Source organism: Alexandromys fortis, unplaced genomic scaffold (assembly GCF_014885135.2).
Source record: "Alexandromys fortis isolate MF-2015 unplaced genomic scaffold, M_Fortis_MF-2015_v1.1 scaffold_7, whole genome shotgun sequence".
Classification (NCBI taxonomy): domain Eukaryota; kingdom Metazoa; phylum Chordata; class Mammalia; order Rodentia; family Cricetidae; genus Alexandromys; species Alexandromys fortis.
In genome coordinates this window covers 14,200,464-14,224,672 of record NW_026067920.1, presented here as the reverse complement: position 1 = coordinate 14,224,672, position 24,209 = coordinate 14,200,464, and the positions used below count along the sequence as shown (strand labels likewise).

At 42.1% G+C, this 24,209-nt stretch overlaps 1 protein-coding gene across 7 annotated transcripts in view; it reads left to right on the top strand.

The window, feature by feature from the left end:
- Positions 1-24,209, top strand: part of Cobl (cordon-bleu WH2 repeat protein) — a 227,738-nt gene that overhangs the window by 84,413 nt on the left and 119,116 nt on the right. For 5 of the 7 annotated variants that reach the window (XM_050141257.1, XM_050141261.1, XM_050141255.1 and 2 more), the window contains exons 4-6: positions 45-273; positions 5,539-5,636; positions 9,041-9,115. In XM_050141257.1, the coding sequence (XP_049997214.1) occupies positions 45-273; positions 5,539-5,636; positions 9,041-9,115 (402 nt within the window). The remainder of the gene's footprint in view (positions 1-44; positions 274-5,538; positions 5,637-9,040; positions 9,116-24,209) is intronic. The other 2 variants (XM_050141262.1, XM_050141259.1) reach the window with 1 other exon arrangement.

Sequence of the window (24,209 nt, the reverse complement as noted above, 5' to 3'; positions counted from 1 at the left end):
AAAGATGCAATCATAGAAGTTTTGTGTCTGGTATGTTCTTGCAGAAATCCGTGCGTCTGGTAGTAAATTACCTGAGGACACAGAAGGCCGTCGTGCGTGTGAGCCCTGAGGTGCCACTGCAGAATATTCTGCCAGTCATCTGTGCAAAGTGTGAGGTCAACCCAGATCACGTGGTTCTGCTCAGGGACAACGTCGCTGGGGAGGAGCTGGAGCTGTCCAAGTCCCTGAATGAACTAGGGATAAAGGAGCTGTATGCGTGGGACAATAGAAGAGGTGAGGCTCACCATAATGTATATAGCCTGATGCATAGTGCCTTGGACATGAGGTTTGAACACAACCCTGTTTTTTTTTCTTGCAGCTCTCAGTAGCAGCACCTAGAAATGGGTATGGGAAGCTTTAGGCACCTCGGTTTTTGGCCAATAATGAAGTAGGCAAAAGAGGAATTTGGCTTCTTGCCATATGCCATGATGCTAACTATGTTCCTCCCTCACATGTCTGCAAATGACTTTGGCTTTCTGACTTTGAGTAATAGCAAATAAAAAGAAATGGTGAGGGGAGAGTACACCTTCCCACTCAGAGCCCACTTACAACATTGCTTGAGTTTTGATCCATTTGTCTTTGCTCCCAGACTTTAGCCTCTGCTTGTATCTAAAATCATTTGCCCAAAGAACATTGACTATCTTCTGAAATCAACCAATTCTGGTTCCCGTGATCAGTCCTACAGACAAATTTTACACAGTTTATTGCCTATGCTGCACTTACGGTGTGGATGTAGCATGGTCATCGTGCCATAAATGAGCAGCCGCCCCTGTGTAATGCTGAAGGCGTAAGTCACGAACAAGGCAACACCAGTTTGGAGTTATGATTAATAGGGTGTTATTTATTTAAAGGGGAAAAACTTACAGATCACAATCCCAGACAACAGCCATCTGCGCAACCAGGAAGGGAGTCTCGTCTCCAGCGGAGCCGTAAGAGAAGAGAGCGAGCAGAGGAAATAGCCGCTTTTTTAAAGGGAGTGAGACCACGCCCCAATGGGCTGGTATCACAGCAGCTATTGGTTGGAGGGGCGGAAAGACCTCCCGCAACATAATGCTGGCACAGAGAAATATGTAATCAGATTTTTACAGCTGATATAAGGGTTTGATGTTTTAGTTAAATGGCTATCAGGAAAAAACAGAATTTATAGTCCTTGACGTTGTAGTTTTAAGATGAACTTTCAATTGTCTGTGGAACTCTGCCCTTGGTCAAGGGCTAGCTATCGCTATCATTAAGTCAGAGCAGCTGCGATTACCTGCAGGGGACCCTCACGATAGTGGTCCGAAGAACACTACTGCTGCCCTTGTTATTTATTCTCCAGAGAGACTGGGCTTTTAAAAGTAGACAGTTGGTCTTTTATATGTTCTTCTATAGCCTTTCAAATACAACTTTTAAGATAATTTATCCCAATAAAAATGTGTTTTCCTTCATTGGCAAATATATTGTGAAAACAGTGGTCATAGTGTCTTCTTTGGGTCCAATCCATACTTTGCCTCATCTCTATCCACGCTCTCTCTGGGGATTCTGGGGTCATCCTTCTCTCTTTTGAAGCTTATCGGCATGGCTGCTAGGGGTGTCTTTGCAAGAGGGTGGGGAGCAGGGGAGACTTTTCCCCCCAGTCTTACAGCTGCTAGAGAAAGGGGAGACAGCAGCAAGAGCTTAACTGATGTTGGCCAATGCCTCAGCCATCTGGACTCCGATGCATGCTAGAAGAATCCCAAGGCTATGCTGCCCCCTGTGCTCACAGCAGGTCTAGCAGCCTGTGCTGGGGCAAGGAGTCCAGCCTTGCAGAAAGAGGCCAGCTGAATATGCCCTTGTCACTTTTGTGGGTCTTGTAACCGACCCTTGAGGCTGAGGGAGTAGTTAGAGTTTTGGTCTGGGCTGCTGCCGACCTCCAAGCTGTTCTCATCCTCTCATTGCCTGCCTTTTCCAGTTCTGCTGACCAAAACGCAATCCGAGCCTTCCCTGAGCTATCAAGGTATAGTAAGCTCACAGGCTGCACCCTGCATGGCTGCCGAAGGGAGGGTGCACGGAGGTGATGTGTGTGTTCCCCAGAGGAACTGAGTTTGGCTTGAGGCACCTCGGGCATGGGATGGAGGCTTGCTGGGTTGACATGAGGTTAGGGTTTAAGGTTTTAGTTTCCCCGTTGTTGTAGACGAGAATGTACCTATGTGAGAATTTGCTGTGTTGCTTTAATCCGTAGAAATGGCCGAGACTGTTGAAGCCTGTGGCTCAGAACTTCAGCTGGAAATACTAAAATGACACCAGGTCCCTTTGCCTTGGCTTGTCTGTTGTTTTGACTTTTGTGCTTCCTGCTCAGGTCTGCCCTCCATGCAGCAGTATGGGATTGATATTAAACCCCGTGTGTCATAGGAATATAGGTATGCAAAGGGTTAGTTCAAGTTTGGCACTTGTTTAGAAAGTCTCTGTGTATGTACATGTACATACTCATATATATGAAGAGATTACACATATTTATGTGCATGTATTTGTGCATATTTGCATAAGCATATACAAACATAAACATATATGTATTGTGGTTTTAATGAGCCTTTTAGAGTGTACGCATTCCCATATGAACATACATATTAGAAAAGTTAATATTCTGATGAGTTTCTGCATCTGGCAGGAAGTTTATCATTTTTGCTAAAATATTTATTAAAACAGAATAAATGATGATTTATTTTAAAAGCATTTAATGAAAGGAAATGCAACATTTGCGTGGAGCCCAAAGTTGTGATGGGTGATCTGAGTGATGGGGCTAAGTGTCCTTTTTGCCAACCCATAGCTGACCTTCCTCATCAACAACAGGATTTCGTGCACAAGCATTCTCTTTAAGGAACACCATTGTTCTGAATGCTCATGACACGTGAAGGCTTTAGTCATTCTGGGAGATTGGGGACTTGGGTGGACTGGGACTGGGGAGAGGTAAACTTACTGCATCCTCCTTTACTGCCTTGTGTCTGCACCTTAGGGACAGGCTATGATGAGAATGCCCACGTGGACCATGTGGGAACTCACACATGTTCTCTCTTCCACGGACTTGTTTGGTGGCCTTTTTCTGGTCATAGAACTGCCACATTCCCACTTTCCCCATCTAGACAAAGAGGTGCTCTGGATTAGATTCAGGGGCATTTCCACTTTCTCCTCCTCTTGGGCCTCTCAGCTCACTCTTATCATGTGTCCTTTACTTTAACGTGTCCAAATAGGGATTGCTTTCTTGGAGATTAAATGTGAGCCTTGAAAATAAGTACAACGTTCACACGCATAATCATTCAAATGATTTCAGTTCTCAAACTACATCTCCCCAGGGAAAGCTGTCTGTCCACAGCTTAGTGCCCGGGCAGAACAGCAAGGTGTCTAGGGAGCTTTGCCTGATGCCAATGTGGAGATCTCTGATGCTCGGCACTAGCCTTTCTGTGGTGTTTGTCTAGTGTCAGGAACCTCTCATCGATCCATAGGTAAAGCCTTTAGAAATACACCGTCAGTTTGAGGCCCAGGTTGGGGGTGTAAACTTTGAGGCCCTACTGCACCATACAGTTGTTAGATAGTGGCATGAGATGCCACCTCTCCAAACACTATGGTTCTGGTGCCAGGACCATACATGACCCTTCTTCATGGAGTGTCCTCAGTCCTGGGGCCAGTCACTTTCTATTCATGACAAGAAACAAAAACTTCCACTTGTTTACAATCTATCATTTTCGTGGGTATTATAGTTTGGCCTATATGACAGCAACATATTTTCTTTCTTGTTTGTCTATGGGGTTCTACAGTGTTAGCAGTTTTAATGCATCCTTGTCATATACCATTCAACTGTAAAAAACAGTATAAACTAGAAATGTACATGTTAATGCATAAACATGATATTACTTTGTGCTATAAGGTATTTTATTCTTCCTAGCTCCACACTGCGTGATGGTTTTGATGTGACTAACTTATAATTATGTGTGTGCATGCGTATTTGCATAACTGTATCACGTGAGCAAGTCCTTTGGTTGCTGTGTGATGCAAAGCCCACTAATCTCCTTAGAAGCATGTCATTAAGAGTTCTGGCTTGTCCAAATAGGACAAAGGCCCTGCATCCTGCAGGATGGCTTAAGAATCACTGGGCCTGGGTTTAGCTTTGTTGAATGGAGAGTATTATTTCATTACAAATTTATTAAATGCATTGACTTTTATGTTCTTTAACTTAGATAATGAAACCACACATTATTAGATACAAACATTAATGGATGTTTTGGGGTTGATATACTCATAGAAGTTTGTCTAATCCCACCAGGAAGCATTTCCATCAGTGGTCTCAAGGTCTGGCTGGCCTGCAATTGGATCTGGGAAAGTTGATCTTTCTACCCTTTACAAATTACCTGTTTCGTTTTGGGTTTTGTTTGCTTTTTGTGTTCCCCAACTCTGTCATTGTGTTGGAAGATAAGGGCAGGGTAAATGCCCTAAATAAGCAAATAGGAGAATGTAATTTTAAAAAGGAAATATTTTGCAACTAGAGAGAAGACGGCTCAGTGGTAAAGAGCACTTACTGCTCTTTCAGAGGACCTGGGTTTGGTTCCCAGAACTTATATGGCTGTTCCCAACCATCTGTAACTCCAGTTGCAGGAGACTTGACGTCCTCTTTGGGCCTTTGTGGACACCGCACTTGCATGCAGAACACAAGCATACATTGTAGGGAACATTCATACATGTAAAATAAAATGAACTGGATTTTAATTGAATATAGAAGAAAGATTATGGTGAAAGAATGATAACCAGTACCCCTGGAGGTCTGGTTTAAATAGTACCCAAATCTCTTGCACTATTCCTCCATGTTCTAGGAAAGAGCGGGGGGGGGGGGGTGTTCATGTTTTATTTAGCATTTTTAAACCTTGCTTATAGCTTATAAGGCAGACTGTTTTTTTTTTCCACATGTCACAAATCTTGCAGCAGTATAATTTGATTGAGCAGCAACAGGCCGCCTCTTGCTCTTAGAACTTCAGCAGTCAGTCCAAATAGAAAAGTAATTGTCAGTCTTGGGTGAACACTGCATTTGCAGACTCAGTAGCAAAGCAAGTGTAAAAGATTAGTCACGTTCACATAAACTGTGGTAAAAATTGTAATATTTTGTTTATTTTTGATTAGGTAAAACCATAGTTAAGTTTTTTTAATGCAGCCGCTAGCAAATGTAAAATGACACAGTTCGTGTTCGCCTTCTCTTGAAGAGCATCGCCCTTGAGCTTTCATTGATTTGCTTCTTTTCATCTTCCACAAGGACCAAGCCACTCTCAGAGAAAATGCCGCCTTAGTACTAAAACCCTGTGTAAGAACTCCATGTGATTTCTTGTGGGACAGAGGGCTTTGAGGTAGCGCCAGAGGCTTTGAATGAAATCGTGATGACTTTCTCCTTAGAACTAACAGATTAAAGGATTCCGTTAAGGCTTTAACAAGTGAAGTACTTAATCTCCTGTTTCAAATGCTGAAAAACACAACTTCTTTTTTTTTCTCCTTCTTCTCCAGAAATGTTCAGGAAATCATCACTTGGCAATGATGAGACAGATAAAGAGAAGAAAAAGTTTCTGGGATTTTTCAAAGTCAATAAAAGGAGCGGCAGTAAGGTAGTGCCATATGCGTGGGACTCTGGGGTGAAAGGTGTGAGCCTGTCTGGAGAGCTTTCTAAAGAATTCTGTTCAACAATACTGACTGACCCTTCACCCTGTGCTCCAGGCAGTTATTTCAGATAAAGATGTTTAGTCATTGCTAGAGTGGTAAACCTCTGGACTCCCCAGATCAAGGTGAGCCACACCCTGCTGGGTGCCCACACTCTCACGGCCTGCTGCAAGACTCAGCACACAGCTCGTAGGTATATGAATGAGTGAGTCTGGCCTTACTAAGTGTATACCTGGTCAGTCTCCCTTCCTACTTAAAGTAGGAAGTCTGGGAGGGCTGCACTCGAGACCATTTGTATCTGCCTGGAACTGACCTGTTTTCTAGAGTTTTTGAATTTTTTTCTACCTTCTTACCATGACATGAAATCGTTGAACACTGGTGAATTGTTTTTGACCTTCTTACTCTTCGTTAAATAAATAAATATATGCGTATCATAGATGCAATATTGTACAGTAACTTAAAGTCATACTACAAAGAGTTAAAGTGACGGGTTTTTTGTTTGTTTTTGTTGCTTTTCACTACTCAGAAGAGCCTCAAAAATGTAAATACTGCCTAGCTACTTGGCAAAGAACACACTAACACTGTTCTTTTAATAAGTGTATTTTACTATCATGTAATGTCTGTTCTTTGCCAATAATTATGACTCAAACATCCAAAGTTGAGGGTAGAGTGATGGCTTCGTGTCTGTGCAAGCATGAAGACCTGAGTTTGGGCTCCCAGCTCCTTAGAGAAAACCAGACACATGTGTGTAACAAACACATATCCCACCCCCCCACACACACACACCGTGTTGGTTTTTTTTTTTTTCTTAAAGAAATGACCAATGTAAGTAACTGATATTAATACCACGTTCTCAGTTGGCACAGGCTTTTTAAGAGTGAGGACGGCTTTCAGCTCTGTTTTGCAGACCTGTACCTCTATGCTACATAGACATTTCCTGCTCTTTCCTTCTTGAACCTGCAACCCTAAAATTATGATGCTCCCTGTGGTTGCTGGTGATGGTGCTAAAACTTAGAAACATAACCTGCTTTGCCAGTATGCCTGAATGATGCCAGGGTCTGTCCAGCTGTGGAGGCACTCAATGCCTTCCACTAAGCATAGGCTGCATGGAACTCCAACTCCTAACAGCAAAACCCTCATGTCTTTAGAGATCTTTTCCTCCTTCCTCTGACACCTTGGACTGGTTTCCTCATTCTGATTTGTGAATGACGGGGTATATAATTGTATATTTTTGTGCTCCTTGCCATGCTTTTCTGTGTTATTTGAGATTTGTGCTCAGGCTATGTCTCATGAGTGAGATCTTTTTTAGCCTTGGCTAGTTCACGCCCCTCCTCCTTTTCTTCCTCTTCCTTTCCTGGCCTCTTTTCCTCTCATGTCTAGTATAAATGAAATTAAAGAATCAAAATTCTTTAGGGCTCTTAATTGTGTTTTTTGTCCCTGGTATTGTTTAGATGAGCTTGCTGGAGCTGCATTTTCTGCTGTTCCTTTGGTTACCAGTTCATAATGAAACCACCGTTTCCCATCTTTCACCTTAGATCTAGCTGATTCTGCAATTCCTTCATTCTGTGAGGCAAACCCCAGAAGATACACTTGGTTTAGCCCATAAGGCAGCCACCAAAGCTTGAGGTTTAGAGACAGCCATATGATTTTTGACAATTAGAAAGGGGCAGACACCAGGAACCCATGACTGTCAGTGAAAGGCAGTGCTGGTACAATCTGCTCTGTTCATATAAGGACCTCATCTTTTCTGTCTTGGACTTCCAAGTCATTTTTCACTTTCTATATACCTCATCTTTCATTTATTACTACCTTATTTAAATATATTTTGCTCTAGACCTCCACTGACTCAGCCTGTCTTTATTGGGTTACCCACTCTGCATGTGTGTGTGTGTGTGTGTGTGTGTGTGTGTGTGTGTGTGTGTATGTGTGTTGGTCTGATGCCTACACTTCCTAGCACTTTGACTCTCCCCTTGTTATAGTTGGAGATTTTTGCATGCTAAATACTTCCTTAGCTAGTGTCCCTAAAGACCTGGGAGAGAAGAATTATCAACGCATTATACAGGTCAATATGGTCAAGCAACTTGTGCCTTTGTAATTCAGTCAGTTATAGCATTAATAAATGCTAAAATGAACACCTTTCTAAGTCCTTTATGCTAATAACTCATTCACATTGTATAATGCTTAGCAAAACTTTCTATTTCCTTATCTACAAAAAGCATGTGAAGTAACCTTAAAACGATTCTTAAACTCCTGTGATATGATGACAGACAGGCATATACATGTCTCAGTACAGAATAAAATCTGAGAATGGGGACTTACAAAAGCATTCAAACTGAAGTTATATTCTAGTATGTTGCTGTTAAGAAAGAAAGAATAAGGTGTATATTGGTGAATGAATATGTCCAGAAAATGTCAATAAAATGTATACCTTAAAGGGACATAATTTTGGTCCAAGTAAGTGAGGGACATAACATTGGTCCAGTGTTTTATATTTTAATTATTAATGCATACCAATTTTGTATTACTTTGGCAGCATTTATTCTCTTATACCAGTTGTTTTCAAAACAGACCCAAGTATCATCTTAAGATATAATTGAAATTGTGGATTCTTGGGTCATGTCCCCTGATTCTCATTAGGCAGTCAGGAAATTGAATTTTCTAATTAGCTCTCCCTACCTGATCGTGTGGCTGGTGATGTATTATTGTTTGCCTTTTATGGATAGGAAGGGAATTAGCTGTTTGGTAAATGGTTTCTGTGTACACTCAGTTCCTTAACTGTGCAGAGATTAAAACTGGGAAATCTTCAAGACCTAGTTAATCAGTTGATTTGCTGGCCTAACTTGTCAGTTCATGGCCCCTACTGTTTTTAAATTAAGTATTTTCTTATTTATTTATTTATTTAAAGATTTCTGTCTCTTCCCCACCGCCGCCTCCCATTTCCCTCCCCCTCCTCCAATCAAGTCCCCCTCCCTTGTCAGCCCAAAGAGCAATCAGGGTTCCCTGCCCTGTGGGAAGCCAAGGACCACCCACCTCCATCCAATTAAGTATTTTCTAAAGTGAAGAAATGCATTCAGGAAAGTGAAAAAAGGAAAAGTGGCATTGTTCCCATGAGTTGTGGACTCAACAGTGTGAATTTGGAGTGAGGGAGTGCTTTGGTTAGGAGCTGTTTTCAGACAGCATTCCCCTCATAAGGTGAAGAGAACAGTATGGCTGTGTTCTCTACACTCTCCATTGTTGGGAGGCTTGGCCCTGCCATGCCAGTGTTTTTGCTTTAATAGCTGCTAAGGATGCCTGCTCTCCTTGGAGCTTATTTTCCCCGGAGTTGATGGTGGGGTGCATGTCTGTGTTCTAGGCTGAGCATCTCGGGCTGTCGGGTGCAGATAGTGATGAGGACCCCTTGAAGTCAGCGTCTGGAGGTGACTTGAACGTGAGTACTTGATCCAGTGTGTGCTTCTGCTAGCCAGGCGGGACTTCTCACTGCAGATAACAAAACTGCAGATCAGCTTCCGTTTGCTCCTCTGCTTGGTTTCTGTAGTAGCTGCGGGTGGTTGCTTGTACTTATTTGGAAAATATTCGGTATTTAGGCTTCTGTTCTCTATTCCGCTGAGCATGGGCAGGAGAATCCTGAATTAGATTAGGTGAACCTACACTTTCTGAAGTTTTACTCATACTACCAGGAGTAGGCTGATAGTTTATAGCCACTGGCTACCCAGAGCTAACACTTATTGAGCTCTGTAACTACATTTTGTACACAGAACCAAGAAAGGAATCTCCTCAAACTCCATTTTACCCACATTTCATAATCGGCACCTAGAAGGTGTCCTTATAATTTTCAAATACTTGCAACAGTATAATTCATTGCATCATATACGTGCTTATATGTTGAATTTTTTATTGAAGATCTGACATTTACCTCTAAAATTTGTCTAGATAGGGCATAGGAAGATGGCTCAGTGCCTGGCACCCACACGTAAAGCCAGGTACGGCTGCTTTGTGTGCCTGTAACCCCAGATTGGAGGCTAGAAATGAGTAAGATCTGGGAGCTCACTGGCCTGCCAGGCTAGCTGAAATAGGAGTTTCCAGGTTCAGTGAGAGACACTGTCTCAGAGAAACAAAATGGTCAGTGACAAAGGACAGCCCGTGTGCTCCTCCGGCTTCTACTTAACACATTCATTATCCCCCACACACATGCTTACATGCACACACATATACACACATGCACACGTGTACACACTAATTACCTGGACAAACTTTCTGTGTCAGTAATAATTTTACATCGTCACTCTCAGTTTCACACTGATCACTGTGTGAAATCTTCTATCTGCCGTGTGCTTTATGCGTTAAAACATTTAATAGCAACTTGAAGTAAAGTCTTGGTGGAGAAATAGCCATCTAAGATTTGTTTTATTTCGGGGGTTATATAGCTTTAAATTAGAAAACATTTTTGTAGGTTAAGTTTTTATAACTTAAAAATTTTCAAGATAATATAACGATATTACATTTGTTGATAACCAATTATTAAGCATAAGAAGTAGATTTTTCTTGCAAAGACACTGCTTTTTTTTTTCTTTTCTTTTTTATTTTTTTCAGACAGGATTTTTCTATATAACAGCCCTGACTGTCCTGGTGCTCTCTCTGTAGACCAGGCTGGCCTCAAACTCACAGAGATCCACCTGCCTCTGCCTCCCAAGTGCTGGGATTAAAGACGTGTGCCAGCACCACCGACTGCAAAGACATTTTCTTATAAAGTGAAAGATGAATTGTCTTTCACCTATTCCACTTACCCAGAAAAGCCTCAGTATTAATTCAGCTTTCCATGTTCACTGATACAAACTGCAGAGCATTTTCTATAAATAGTCTCTAAGGGTAGGAGGGATTCTGTCACATCAGCGCCTTTTACTTCTTTGATGTCTTTCCAGACAACGCCCCAAGGCACAGTGACCTATGACCAAAAGTAAACAAATTTTGTCTTCCAATGTATTCATGGCCAAGACTTGGGAGCCATCAGATTTGTGGTCACCCTGGAACCGCTGATTTCTGGGAGGTGTAAAGGAAGAAAAATCTGTGTCAGTATTTATCCAGTGCTTGTCACACTCACCATTTTTTTTTTTTTTACTTTTTACCAATGAGTAGTTTCTAACCTTATGTTTGTGAGTCTTGAAATCTTTGTGATAGTCTTACTTTCTACTAATTCTTGCAAACAGATTCTTAATGACTTGCATTTTCGTGAAGTGCAAGTCCTTTTTTGTTGTTAAGAATGTGGGATTTTATTTGAGAATGACCTTGGGCTTATTTTTTTTGTCAAGGACTGGGGTTAGTGAAAGTTAGCCCTTTCAGAGAGTAGGAAATGCCTGTTATCTAAATTCTTTGGTGCAAAAAGCCCTTATTGTTGGCCTAAGAAAAAGTCAAATTTACCTTAGTTACAAAAGCCTGATTACATTTTTTAAATTCAAGGAAATAAATAAATATGTGCCCGAGGTAATTATGTCACATCTGCCTCTAACCACAGCTGTGCTGAGACGCACTAATTCTCTGTGTATGCACTTGAAAACGCAAGTTTAGTGCTCTGAACTTAAGTGTTTCCTCCTTTCAATGGCCTCCTATTAATGCGCCGTGGAAACCAGACTTCCGCCTTTGTTGGAGCCACTTCTCTTTGGCAAGTAAGAATGTTTGGAGTTTTGAGGATTTAATACAATCCCAGAAACTCTCCTGAGCCTGGGTGAACAGGGACACACACTTGTTCGTGCCTTTTCCCATACAAATCAGCCCAGCCTGAATAGAATTCTGTAAGGATTTTAAGGCACCCTCTTCTGTTGTAATTTTAAGTAAGTTCCTATCCGAACTAATCAAATCAGCCAGGCATTATGTTTGTTTTGCTATTAGACAGACTTAAATCAACAGAGGATGGCTTTTGATGCCTATAAACTCACTAGTCTTTTGAGCTTGTCTTTCATCAGTTTGTTTTATCCCGGAGATGTTGAAAAAAAAAAGTCTTCTAATATTTCACACATTCAATAAACAAACTGCTTATACATGAGTGGGGAACCTATTATATCCAAGGGCTTGGCATCTCACATGTTTGAGGCTATTATGTAACCAAGTAGAAACTCTTTCTACATCATTGAATGGTAACTTAATTTTGCAGTAAGCATTGCTAATTTGGGTGAGCGATTTTGTGTGCTTAGGAGCATAAGAGCCTAGTCATGATGCCCATGGCTAGCTGGCCGGTTTAGTAGCTAGAAAGGTGGATAAGTGGATAAAGGATGGATGGTTGACTCATAGGTGACAGAATCTAAGCAAAAACTTCATTTGAAGTATCTAAAGCAGTTTTGAAAAAAAATTTAAGATCCTACAAATATATGTAACAATAGAACTGTTTATTTGGAAACAGGGGCCATATTCGTGGATAGACTGATTCAATACCATTGTTTCAGTTAAGTTTTTTTAGAACTAATTAAGTTAATTATAAAGTTTAGTTGGAAAAATAAAAAAAAAAACAGGAATAGCCAAGAAAACCTGAAAAACCCTTTGATTTTTCAAGAAGAGTTTGAAGCTCTGAAGAAGACTTCAACAGGTGGTATAGTAACACAATAGGAAGGAGTCAGCTGTACAGGAGAATGGAATAAAGTCCAGCCAGCCCTCAACAGCAGAGCGGGTGGAAATGACCATGAAGAAAAATTAAAATTGTGCATGTTTTATAGCATACACAGCAAATCCAGAGATCAAAGTCTAAGTGTGTGTATTGAAACCAGGCATGTGGCCAGCAGAAAACACGTAAATAACTTTCTAACTGTGGCTCAAACTCAAGATGTGCTAATGAGAAATTCGATAAATTGGACTGTAGGGGAAAACATCTTGAATGACAGGATGGAGAATAAAGGCATAAGGAAGCAATCCAGGAGAAAGAAGAGGGAGAGGGGGGAGAAGATATGAATGTGAGACTATTAATAAATCTATAGAGCCCCACATAGTGCATGGGAGAGGGCGTTTAGAATGAAGAAGGCAGACTGAAGTTGATGCGTAGATGGGAATGCATAGACGATATCGAAAGAAAACTGGCGCATGTGGTATGTAAATTATTGAGCATAGCTTAGTCATGGTTACACTTACTGCAAACTCTCATTACCTATTACATGGCAAAATTTTGGAAGTTTATCCATCACTTGTCCTGGCTAATCTGTGGGTACTTTTTTTTTTTTGGAGGGGGGGTATCATACAACATTTGTTTTTATCCTTTTTAAAATAAATTTAATATATTTTTTTTATCATTTTATGTAGCTATCCCTGTTCCTACTCCCTCCCCTCCTCANCCCCCCCCCCGCCCCCATCCACTCATCAGAAAGGGTAAAGCTTCCCATGGGAAGTCAACAAAGTCTGACACTTCACTTGGAGGCAAAACCAAGGCCTCCCGCCTATATCTAGGCTGAGCAAGGTATCCCTCCAAAGAGAATGTGCTCCTAGACACCAGTTCAAGCACTAGGGATAAATCCTGGTCCCACTCTCAGTGGCCTCTGTGGGACTCTTAAATGTGTTACTAAGTAGAAAGCAAAATGCTTTAGCATATCAAGTGGGGGTTTGATACTATCTAGCCAAACTATAAGTAGATTTATTATTCATTGCCACAGAAATTCTACTTTTAGAAATCTATCATACAATTTCCTTTGTTAGAGTCTGTGGTGATATAGGAGGCCATTTCTTATGACATTATTTGTAATAGCAAGAGCTAAACAACACCCACAGGCCGCTCAGTGGCAGAGTGAGAGGTTCAACAACCGTGATTCAGTATGATTTACTACACGACTGTGAAGGTAAGAAAATGATGGTTACCTACTGATGTGGAGTGTTTTTTGGGATATATATTTTTCCACTAGAAAAAAAATAGTCATAATTATTTTTAATGTAAAGCAATGTCTGTACATGAAGCCTTGATATGCAAGGTCAACCACTGATTTTAGAACATAATTCAAGTCCTAGGATATGGTGACATGTAATAAAATGGTGACTGCCACTACAGGTGACCTAAGTTGCTCCCTCAGCCCTGCCTGGCCTCAGTGGTCAGCTTAGTGATATGATCAGGTTACTCTTCCTTTTGCAGACACAGAGAAACCCTATTCCAGCGGTGGATGACTGATCCAATCTGTTGAACTCGTTGAATCCTTTGTGGGTGTTTAGTATGACCTCTCGCTTGCCAAGTGTATAAGTGACACAGCATACCTTAAGAACACTGTGCTACCATTTCCTGTCACTTTGCTGTTGTCTTCTAGCCTGGAGGTACACCCTTAAACTGACCAGAAGGCAGGATCAGGTTTGCATCAGCAGTCAGGGTCACAGGAGCTCTCCATGTCTTTGTATGTTCTGTTTTGAAGGATCGAAGGCAGCTATTCCTCCTTCTCGTTGAACTAGACTGAGAGATGCCCAATATGTAGATCCGGTGATAAATTGCAAGCACTTCCATCTCCTGATTTCTTCTACTTCGAGGTCCCGTACAGGACTGAGTATTGCTTTAAGGGCTGGGAGGTGGTGGCTTTGGGACTCTTGAGAACTCCTCTGCCATCAGGCTGCTCTGTGCCTTTATATAACTTTTCCAGCCCCAGGAAGTAGACTGCTTGGAGGTGTGTGAGTGAGTGGGGGTGGGGGTCGGGGGAGTGCCAGTTTCTGTGAGACTCAGGAAAAGTACCTACCTCAAGGTCAGAAGTGTGGAGGTCAGAGGGGGTTGGGTCAAGTCTCTGTGAGACCAAGGACTGGTACCTCCCTCAAGGTCAGGAAATGAGCTTTAGATTCCAGCCCAGCAGGGGAGCCTGTCCTTGTTCACTTCCTCAACTCTACAACAGGAGAGCACTGTGTAAGGATTAGCCTTGCACGACTCACTTAACACCACCACCAGGAAGCCTTTCTTCTGAAATGCTGAACACAGTTGAGTAGAGCTTTATCAGAGGGATTGCGGATATAACTGTTTTTTTTTTTTTTTCTTGAGAAGCTGTAAGTAGGTTATCATATCTATGAGACAAACGGTCCAGATAACGTACTTCTCAGGTAAATTCAGTTCCCATAGGCGGAAGTTTACCTTATTCCAAGATTTAGCTTCCTTTGTTATTTGAATCAAATTAACTATACCCAGTACTTTTCTAATAGCTTCAAATGATTTTCTTGGAATCCCATTTTCCAGGGAAACTCCTCTTTCTATATTTGTGGAGGGAATGTGCTTTAGAGGATATGTCATTAGCTAAGGTACACAAAGCAAGGCATACTGACCTTTCTAGCATTTACCAGAGGAAATACGCTACCTTTAATAGGCCCCATCGTTTGGTTTAAAAAAAAAATTCCTGTAAGTACACCAATCTAAAATTCATTATCATTGATACTGATGTCTTGCTACTATGAAGTCAAAGACTTTTTGATGACTGACTTAAAGAATCAGGGATCAAACCATAAATACATAAAATTAAAAACTAGAGGCAGTTTATTTTCTTGCCCTGTAGGGGTCATGAGGAAAACTGGTACCTTGGCGTTGACTCCCCTGGGGAGAAAAAACCTCTTGCTGTGCTTGGCAGTGGATTCCATATTCAAACCCCCATAAACTCCCTGTAGTCTTTGCCCACAGGCCCAGCCATTTAGGACTCCAGAAAATAGGAAGGAAGCCCATGGGCACTAGGACATCTTAGGAAATGACACGAGAAATACCATCTTAAGGAAATCCTGTCATATTTCCTATGTTCTGCGGCCCATCTTCCTCCCCGTCTGGTACTGGGCTAGGTGAAGACAATGAGCCCCCAGAGGCTGCTGGAAGCAAGTGTGTGGTGCTGGCTCTACCACAGGGTGTCAGTGTTCCCACAAGTACAAGGAATCAGCCTTGCCCTAGCCTGGAAAAGCTCAAGAAGGCTGTTTCTGGAACATTCACAAATTGCTAATAAGAAAATATACCCTGAGGGCTGAGCAATGTGCTTTTAGGGTAGAGCTAACTTTTTGCTAGAAATCAATTTTGTATAGTCTGTATCTTTACATTATGTATTCAGTGTTGTAAAATGAATAGCAGATGGCAATTTAAAAATGTATTTTTATTTATTCTCTGGGAATTTCATGCACGTATGCAGTATATTCTGATCATTTCCACTGCTCTCACTCTTCCAAGATCACAACACCATGTCTCTCTCCCCAACTTAATGTTCCCCTTTGTTTTTTTTTTTTTTTTTCCACTGAGTCTAGTTGGTGCTGCTCATATGTGCATGAGTAGACTGGGAATCACATCAGCGCTTCTAGTCTCCAATGTTTCCTGTCACCTTGCGCCTCTCTCAGTCTCTCTCTCAGTGATAGAGCCGCTCTAACACACACAGAGAGTGGCAGATTTGCTCTCCCCTCCCCCCATTTAAAATTACATACTTAAATGTTTGCCCTGCTACCTTCATAGTGAAAAGGGCTGGATGCATTTCTGTAAAAGGAAGCTGGGAGTCCAGCTCCGTGGGAAGCCATTTTCTTGCGTGCCAGGCTCTGAGGAAGCTGGGAGTCCAGCTCCGTGGGAAGCCATTGCCTTGCATGCCAGGCTCTGGGTTCTGACTGCAGCACAGAAAAGAAAATGACTCTGGGTTGTGTCTGTTTGAATTTGGATTGTGATTTAAGCACTTACCGTCCTCCGACCTCATAGAGCCCTGTGTTTCCCTGTGTTGGGCAGATTTAAAATCACCACCACCCAGCATCTTTAAGAAAACAGCACGGTGCAGGCTCTTGGTCATTTCTTGATAAAGCTCGAGTATCTGTTACTTGTTACTGTTAGTGTGTCACTCTTGCTATGCCACCATTGCCTCCAAAACTGTTTCCATCTGGAACGTCTGTTTTTGCTGTTGTTGTGATTTTTTTTTTTTTTTAAGCTTTGGAGCCTGTCCTGGGACTAGCTCTTGTAGACCAAACTGGCCTTGAACTCACAGAGAGCCGCCTATCTCTGCCACCCAAGTACTGGGATTAAAGGTGTGCACCACTACCACTAGGCAGCTGTTGTTTTAATGAATCTAGCAGAATTAGTGAATCAACAAATATGGGAACTTTATGGCTTTCACAAGACTATGTTACTACGATGATTCCCAGAAGGGCACATTCCTGTTCCTGCCAGAAACAAGTACCAATTCATTGCAAATCAGCTCAGTTTTTTGTTTCTTTTCCCATGACTCAGTTGTAAAACTCCTATACATTGGAGGTATATAGACCTCAATATGCAATTGAGAGTTTTTTTATTCGTGTACTTGTAAAAAAGAGTAATTACAATGTTCACGTTTGGCTGATGAGATGACTCAGCATGTGAAGGCACGTGCTGTCTGTCAAGTATATGACTTGAGTTCATTTTCTGGGACCTACATGATAGACAAAGAAGCGACTCCTGCAAATTGTCCTCTGTCTGACCTCCACATCTGTGTCCCCTCCCATGAAACAGATAAACGGAAAATTATGTTAAAATAAAATAGCCATGTTATGCCCTTCCTAGGGCCAATGGGGGAGCAGCCAGAAAGGCATTCATACTTAAAGCTTCAGGGGCTTTTTCTCCTGAAGCATTTGCAGTGAAAGTTCAAATTAGTGCCCTTTATCCAAAATACTTGACACAAGAAGTATCCGCAGCATTTGTGTTTGGTTTTCCAGCTGATAGTCCTTAATTCAAAAGTTCAAAATCTGAAAGGCTTCACAATGGGAAACATAAGCATCGTGTCAACACCCAAAACATTTGGAATGTCAGCACTTCTTAGATTTCTAATTGTCCAATTAGAGATGTTGCGTTCATCAACATCTGTTACCGAAGCAAAGGATCTTAAGATGAGGCTAGGAAGATGGCCCAGTGGGGAAAGTATCTGCCTCACAGACACAAAAAAACTGAGTTCAGACTTGCCAACACCCACTTAGAAAGGAAGAAGAAGGAAAAAGAGAAAGTGTGACAATGCATGCCTGCAATTCCAGCACCGAAAGGCAGAGACAGGAGGATCCGGGGACTCAGTGAACTCCAAGTTCAGTGAGAGACCAGGTCCCCAAAAATAAGGCAGAGAGCAATAGAAGAAGACACCTGCCTGCCATCCATGTGTATTTTCTGCATGCAAACCCACACATTTGCATGGTAAGGTTAGAAAGAAAAGTATCTAAGTCGGTCTGGAATATGGCTCAATGATAGATAGAGCACCAGCCTGTCCTGCTGTGTGCATGATCCTCGGTGCCCTCTCCACAAACACACCACACACACATGCTTTTTCTCACCGTCTCTGTCATTGTCCACTACACCCCCCACATAAAAAAAGGTTTATCTTAGCTCACATTTTGGAGGTCTCTATTCATAGTTGATTAACCTGTTGCTTTGGGGCTTAGGTAAGGTAGCAGATTGCAGGGAAGTGTGTGGCAGAGAAGGCAGATCATCTTGTGGTCAAGAACCCAAGAAAGATGAGGATGAGATTCAGATGTCCCTATCAAAGCTGTTCCTTCAGTGTCTTTACATTAGTCCCCCATTTTGAAGGTTTCAGCATCTCCTACTAGGTTCTAAGAGCGAAGTCATGGACTCTCAGGCATACTCCACATCCAGGAAGTGCAGATGCTTAGCTTAAAATTCATAGCAGAACCTGAAAGGTTGATTGATAGTCGTTAACTCTTGTTTTATTGAGTCTTTGTGGGTTTCACATCATGCACCCTGTTCCTATTCATCTCCCTGTCTCTTTGTATCTATGCTCTGCCTTTGCAACATCCCCCCCATTCCAAAACAAAACAAAATAAACTTTAAAAGAAAAAAAATATCGTCCTGAAAGCTGTAGTGAGTCAGCACACAGTGAGTCACACAGTAGACCCATACATCATTACCTGCGAGTGTTCATTGCAATGAGTCATTCGTCTGGTTTGAGTCCGTTGGCTTCTGCTACACTATCAATAATGGGCCCTCACTGGGACTCATCTTGGGTATCCTTTGTTGCCCTGTGTCGTGTCGTGGAGATCCTGGGGCTTTGGATCTGCAGGACCACCCCTTCACATGTTCCAACAGTTCATAGATAAGGTGGATGTTGGGGTGAGCCAACTCATAGCCCTAGTTCTAGGTCTCAGTGGTAGCTGGGTTGGTCAGCCTGCCAACTCTCCCTCATCCTCAACATCAGAGAGAGCTCTCCAGCATGGCCTGGCTAGTTCACTCAGTGCCACAGGCAGCAAGAGGCAGGGCCATTTTCCTGTTCTCAAACCCACAGGGCCACCTCACCCATGCCAACAGGGCCACTTCTACTGTTCTGCCCAGGCAAGGTACAGGGCCCACTCTCCAGAGTGCTGCAGCTGGTGAGGGGTGGGGCCAGCTCTATGCAGCTCTTGGATATCGACATGGTCCCAGGTGACAGTCTAGACCAGAGATGTCCACATGGCCTTTAGACATCAACACAGACCCCTGCTGCTTCATGACCACGGACCCAGACATGGCCCTCAGTGGCAACATGGGTCAGGACTTCAACATGGTCTCAGGTGTCCTCTTCACCTTTGAGTCTTCACATCAACCTTTCCTTGTCATGCTCAAATCGTTCAGCTTTTCCCTTTCTTTCCCTTCTCTTCACCCCATACTTGTACATGACAGTGGCTTGGAAGCACAGATGTTAAACTTGTTGAAAACACAATATTTGTAAGGATGCTGGGGGCAGAAAACGTCTCTCTCAACACACTGATTTGCTCTCTGTTCCTTCTATGTGTGATTCGATGTTTCTCACATCCTTAGTTCTCTCCCTATTCTTTAACAGATGGATACAAAACTAGACTCTCATTTGGTTCCATGTTGACTGGCTTAAGTTGCTTCAGATGCTAGGGAGGGGCGACTTGCAGAGTAATGAACCCATGATCATTTCCATCCAGGAAGTGGCAGTTCTGTGTTCCCTGTGCCTAAACAGAAAGCTAGGATGCTCTGTCTCCTTTGTCTACTGTTCCACCTGTGACCCACTGTCAAGTCACCTGCTACCTTCAGGGAGCCCACAGAACAGCATGTTGTGGCACACTTCTGTGCCATCATCTTGCCGAGGCTGATGTCCCCAATTCCCAGCACAGTTTTGCAGCTACCTCCTGATTTTGGGGTTTTGTGGTCCCGGTACAGCCCTTTAACAGCTGGAGAGATGCTGTCTGCAGCCTCCTTGGCTTGAAGCCCTGGGGATCTGGCTGCCTAGGAAGGGTGTGAGTCTTCCCAGGCCCTCCTCATTTCTTCAACCTCATCTCTTCTTGTTCATCTTTGCTTGTGCCTTGATCTAGATCTGTGTGGAGACAGGCTTCCTAGACTGTGACTTCCCCCTGGATATGTCCTTTCAAATAATTGTAGAGTCTTTGTTCTACTCGTTGCTGAGCACCTGTGCTCCCTCAGACCTCTTGCTACCTTGTTCTAACCCCCTGGATTTATTTTCAGTTTGTACCCTGAGAATGTTGACCGGTGGGCACATGGCCAGCTGGGCTTTGCACATACTTATGATCTCATGTGCTTTTTTCTACAATGAGTTATTTCTTCCTGAAGCTGTCAGGTGTTGGCTCTTGTGCAAACCCTCTTGTCTACTTTCTCCCTGGGCTTAGCAAGCAGATGGGTGAGGCCTTGCACTTATGGGCTCCCTGGGAGCATCTCGCCCCTGCTTTTTTGCAGTCCTGGAATGAGATCACATCTAGTTGTTTAGGACCTTGGGCCAGGTATCTTGTGATATTTGTCTCCACCCCCGGAGCATTTTGAAAAGACCCAGAATTCCTTGCTCCTCCATTTGTTTTGCATGCCCTTCCCTGTTGGCCAGCCTTTGCTGTGACTTCCAGCTTAAATTATGTTTTATTGATTTTCCATCTTAAGTGAGTCTCTTGTTGACCTTGTCTCTTACCATGGCTGTGGACTCATGACTGGGGAGTCTTGAAGGTCCTCAGCATCCTGTTCCTGCACTCAGGACTCCACTCTGCACCTGAGGGTCCTTTTGCATCTTAGAAATGCTCTTAGTCCTAATTCATACTGAATTGCCAAGGACAAAGCCACCCATCCTTCATGCAAAGCTCACAGGGCTTAATGTTTAGCTGTATTTATATTATATTGTATTATGTTTGTATTTATTTTAATCTCTGAAACACACAGGAAATACAAATGCTGTTGCCCCTCTAAGCCTAGTCCATCTCATGCTCCCCTCCCTGAGGTAATGACCCCTCTGAAGCACCATTCCCCCACCCAAGGTAAGAACCCTTTTGAAACACTTATTCCTGAACACCTGAACAGGTGTCCATAAACAGTACAAGGGATATATATATATAATTTAACAAATGAGGACTCCTTTATTTAACTGATAAATGAAAATTATATAACTTTTTCTGTATAATATAATGTTTCCATAAAAACACACCCTATAATATAGCTGAATAAAGGTAACATCTCTGCTACATCATATTTTTCATAGTTAGACCTTTTATATTTTCCATCAGCACTTTTCCAGCATATAGAACATATAATCAGCGTGATGTAAAGTAATCAGCTCTTCTGAAGTAATGGTTTATGTCAGGTCTTGATTCATGGAAGAAGACCAATTAGTATTGATGGGGAGAAAAATGAGGGAGGAGGGGAGAAATGGTGGGGGGAGGATGGAAGAGAGGGAGGACTGGAGGGAGGGAGGATGGGAAAACCTTTGAAGGAAATGATAAACAGTGAGAAGCAGAAAATCATTCAGCCTCCCCCTGCAGCGCTGAGCACACAGGCATGACCCTCACTGGCACAGACTGAGCCTGTCCTGCTGTTGTGGGCCTGAGGTAATGGTATCCTGATGGAAGCCCATCCTACATGCTGGTGTTCCACTTCTTCACTGATGTGAGTTGCTCTTAGTGAGAGAGGAGGAAGGCCTGGACACATAAGATCAACTCTTCTCTGAATATCCTTGAGAATCCTGAGGGAAACTCCAACTTAAGGGGACATTTGGGCTTCCAGCTCAAGTGTAGAAGAGTTTAAAGGAAACAGAGAAGAAAGGCTATGGAGTAAAGTTTCCAGTTCTTCAGCCATATTGTTTTGGGATTACCAAGCTCATCCTATGTGTTTAACTTTGGTCGTAGTGTACACATGTGTGCCCATGTGTGAGCATGCACCTGGAATGTACATATATTTATAAAGGGTGGTTTTTATGGCTCCTACTGAAAGCATGCAGAGATAGGCTGAACATAGGACCTATTGCTTCGTATATGACCTCCACTGTGTGGTGAGAAAGATGAAGTAATTCTTTCTGTGTCACAATGTAAGCAGTAAATTATATTTACATTTACACAATGCAAACTGCTTGTTCGTTTCCCAGATGTCCAGACCCAGATAATCACACAGAAACTACATTAATTACAACACTGGCCAATGGCTCAAACATATTTCTAGCTAGCTCTTATATCTTAAATTAACCCGTATCTACTATTTTGTATTCTACCATGAGACTTGTGGTTTGTTACCTCTTGCTTCTTGGGCAGCTAAATGGCATCTGCCTCCTTTGGCAGGCTACAAGGTGTCTTTCTGACTCCACCTACTCTCTCCATGTATTTCTGTTTGGATTTCCTACTTGGCTATACTCTGCTAAGCTATTGGTTGAAACATCTTTATTTATCAACCAATAAAAGCAGAACATGTACAGAAGGACATCTCACGTCATCACAGTCATAATGACTCCCTAGTCATGGCTAAGAGTGCTTCCAGCTGTTGGGGAAGCAATGCACCTGTAATTAAAAAGCATGCCTCCTTTGAAGGCTGGCCTCCCATAAACCTGCACACTTCTGTGTGACGCTTCCTGCCATGGACTCCCTGGAGGTGGAAGTCTTCTTTTGAGGTGGAGCCAGGGTGAACTTTCTGGAAAGCTTCCAGGGATTCATTGAGCTTCGCACTGAACTAATATGGTAAATATGAACTTCATGATATTTTGGGGAGTTTTTTTTTTTTCCCTGAAAGGAAGAAAAAACATGAAAACTAAAAGTTTAAGAAAGGAATTGTTTGGCTTTCTCACTTGAAAATAGTGGTTATTTATTGTTAATATATGTATTCCGGCTTTTAATCTAAGTATTTGGAAGTAAAACTATTATATTTAATCTTAATTCCTAAGATAAATGTGTTGTCTTTGATATTTGTTTTCTTTTAGCATAATGGATTTCTGTCGTGGATGAGCTAGAAGTGGTGTGTGTGTGTGTGTGTGTGCAAGTTGTGAGGTTCCTCCCATTCTTACTCTCTCTTTATTTAATGTGATTTGACTCCTTTTAGTCATGTTCAGATGAGCTACTCTGAATGCTGGAAAATTCCTGACTGACTTAGGCTGCCCTCCATAGAAATCTTTATAATTGGACGCAGAATAGACGCCTCAAGTAAAATATAAACAAGTAAAATAGCTGACTTAAATATTACTAGAAAGGGGGTGGTCTGCTTATGCTCCATTAAATCTAGTATTGACCCTACTTAGTATGTCCTACTCTGTAGACATCTTTCCCTGAGTATTTATTTTTTAATTTGGGGTAGGGAAGGGAGTTTGGACTATGCAGATAAAAAGCCTTGAACTCCCATAAACTATGTATACAGCCATTGTCACTACTATTAAAACGTTATCTTCTTTGTACTGTATATCTAATGACACTGCCAAACAGTGATTCTGACTTCCTCTTTCCAGTCATCTACACAGATTTGACTATGTCAAAATCTACCTCTGCTGTCTGTGTTTGAGGTTTTCTTCCAACTTCAACAACCAATTGCAGCCTGCTTTTTTTGAACACTGGAGTTATTTGGTAGCACATAAATGGTTTTAACTCTAAAGGACAAGTACCACTTACTAATTTTTTCTTATTAGTCTTACAATTATTAATTCAGGTTGCATTAGACAGAGCAGCTGGAAAGTAGAGCAGAGCCATTAGTTACATGTAAAGATGCCATGTTCAAAGTACAGCCAGCCAAATGGACTTCTGCTCCAATTTGTTAGTATTTATATTCTACACCAAAGCAGATCACTGTGCTTTAGCAAAGCTATGATGTACATGAAAAAGAAATAACTTATTAATGCTAAAACGTCTGTCACAGTTGCAAAGCAGCTTTTAATGCTGAGATCTAGAATAAGGCTTCCCTCCTTAAAAGGAGAGAGAAATACACTCAATTATTACTGGGTGTTCGTGGAAAATGGTGAGTGCCCATTCCTCTCCAGGACCCGCCATCGCCAGCCCATGGAGGTTGAGGTCAGGATGACCAGGCACAGATATCACTGATGACCCCAGCTTCACTGCATTGTTGAGAATGCTGACTCTCAAGAGGAAAAGGATATCCCATGTCCTGCAGAAAATTTATATGGCAGAAGCAGAGGAGGAAACAGCTTCAGTCTAATGTTTTTGTTGAATCACCAGGATATTGATTTTTTTTAAATAAAATGAATTTTATTTAATGTGATTAAAAAAACCAAAGCCTTCTACAGTGAAAATGTTCAAACATTTAATTACTTGAGGATTGTAGTGGAAGATGAACACATATCCCTTGCTCATAGATTATAAGAATTAATCTTTTTTTAATTTATTTATTTATTAAAGATTTCTGTCTCTTC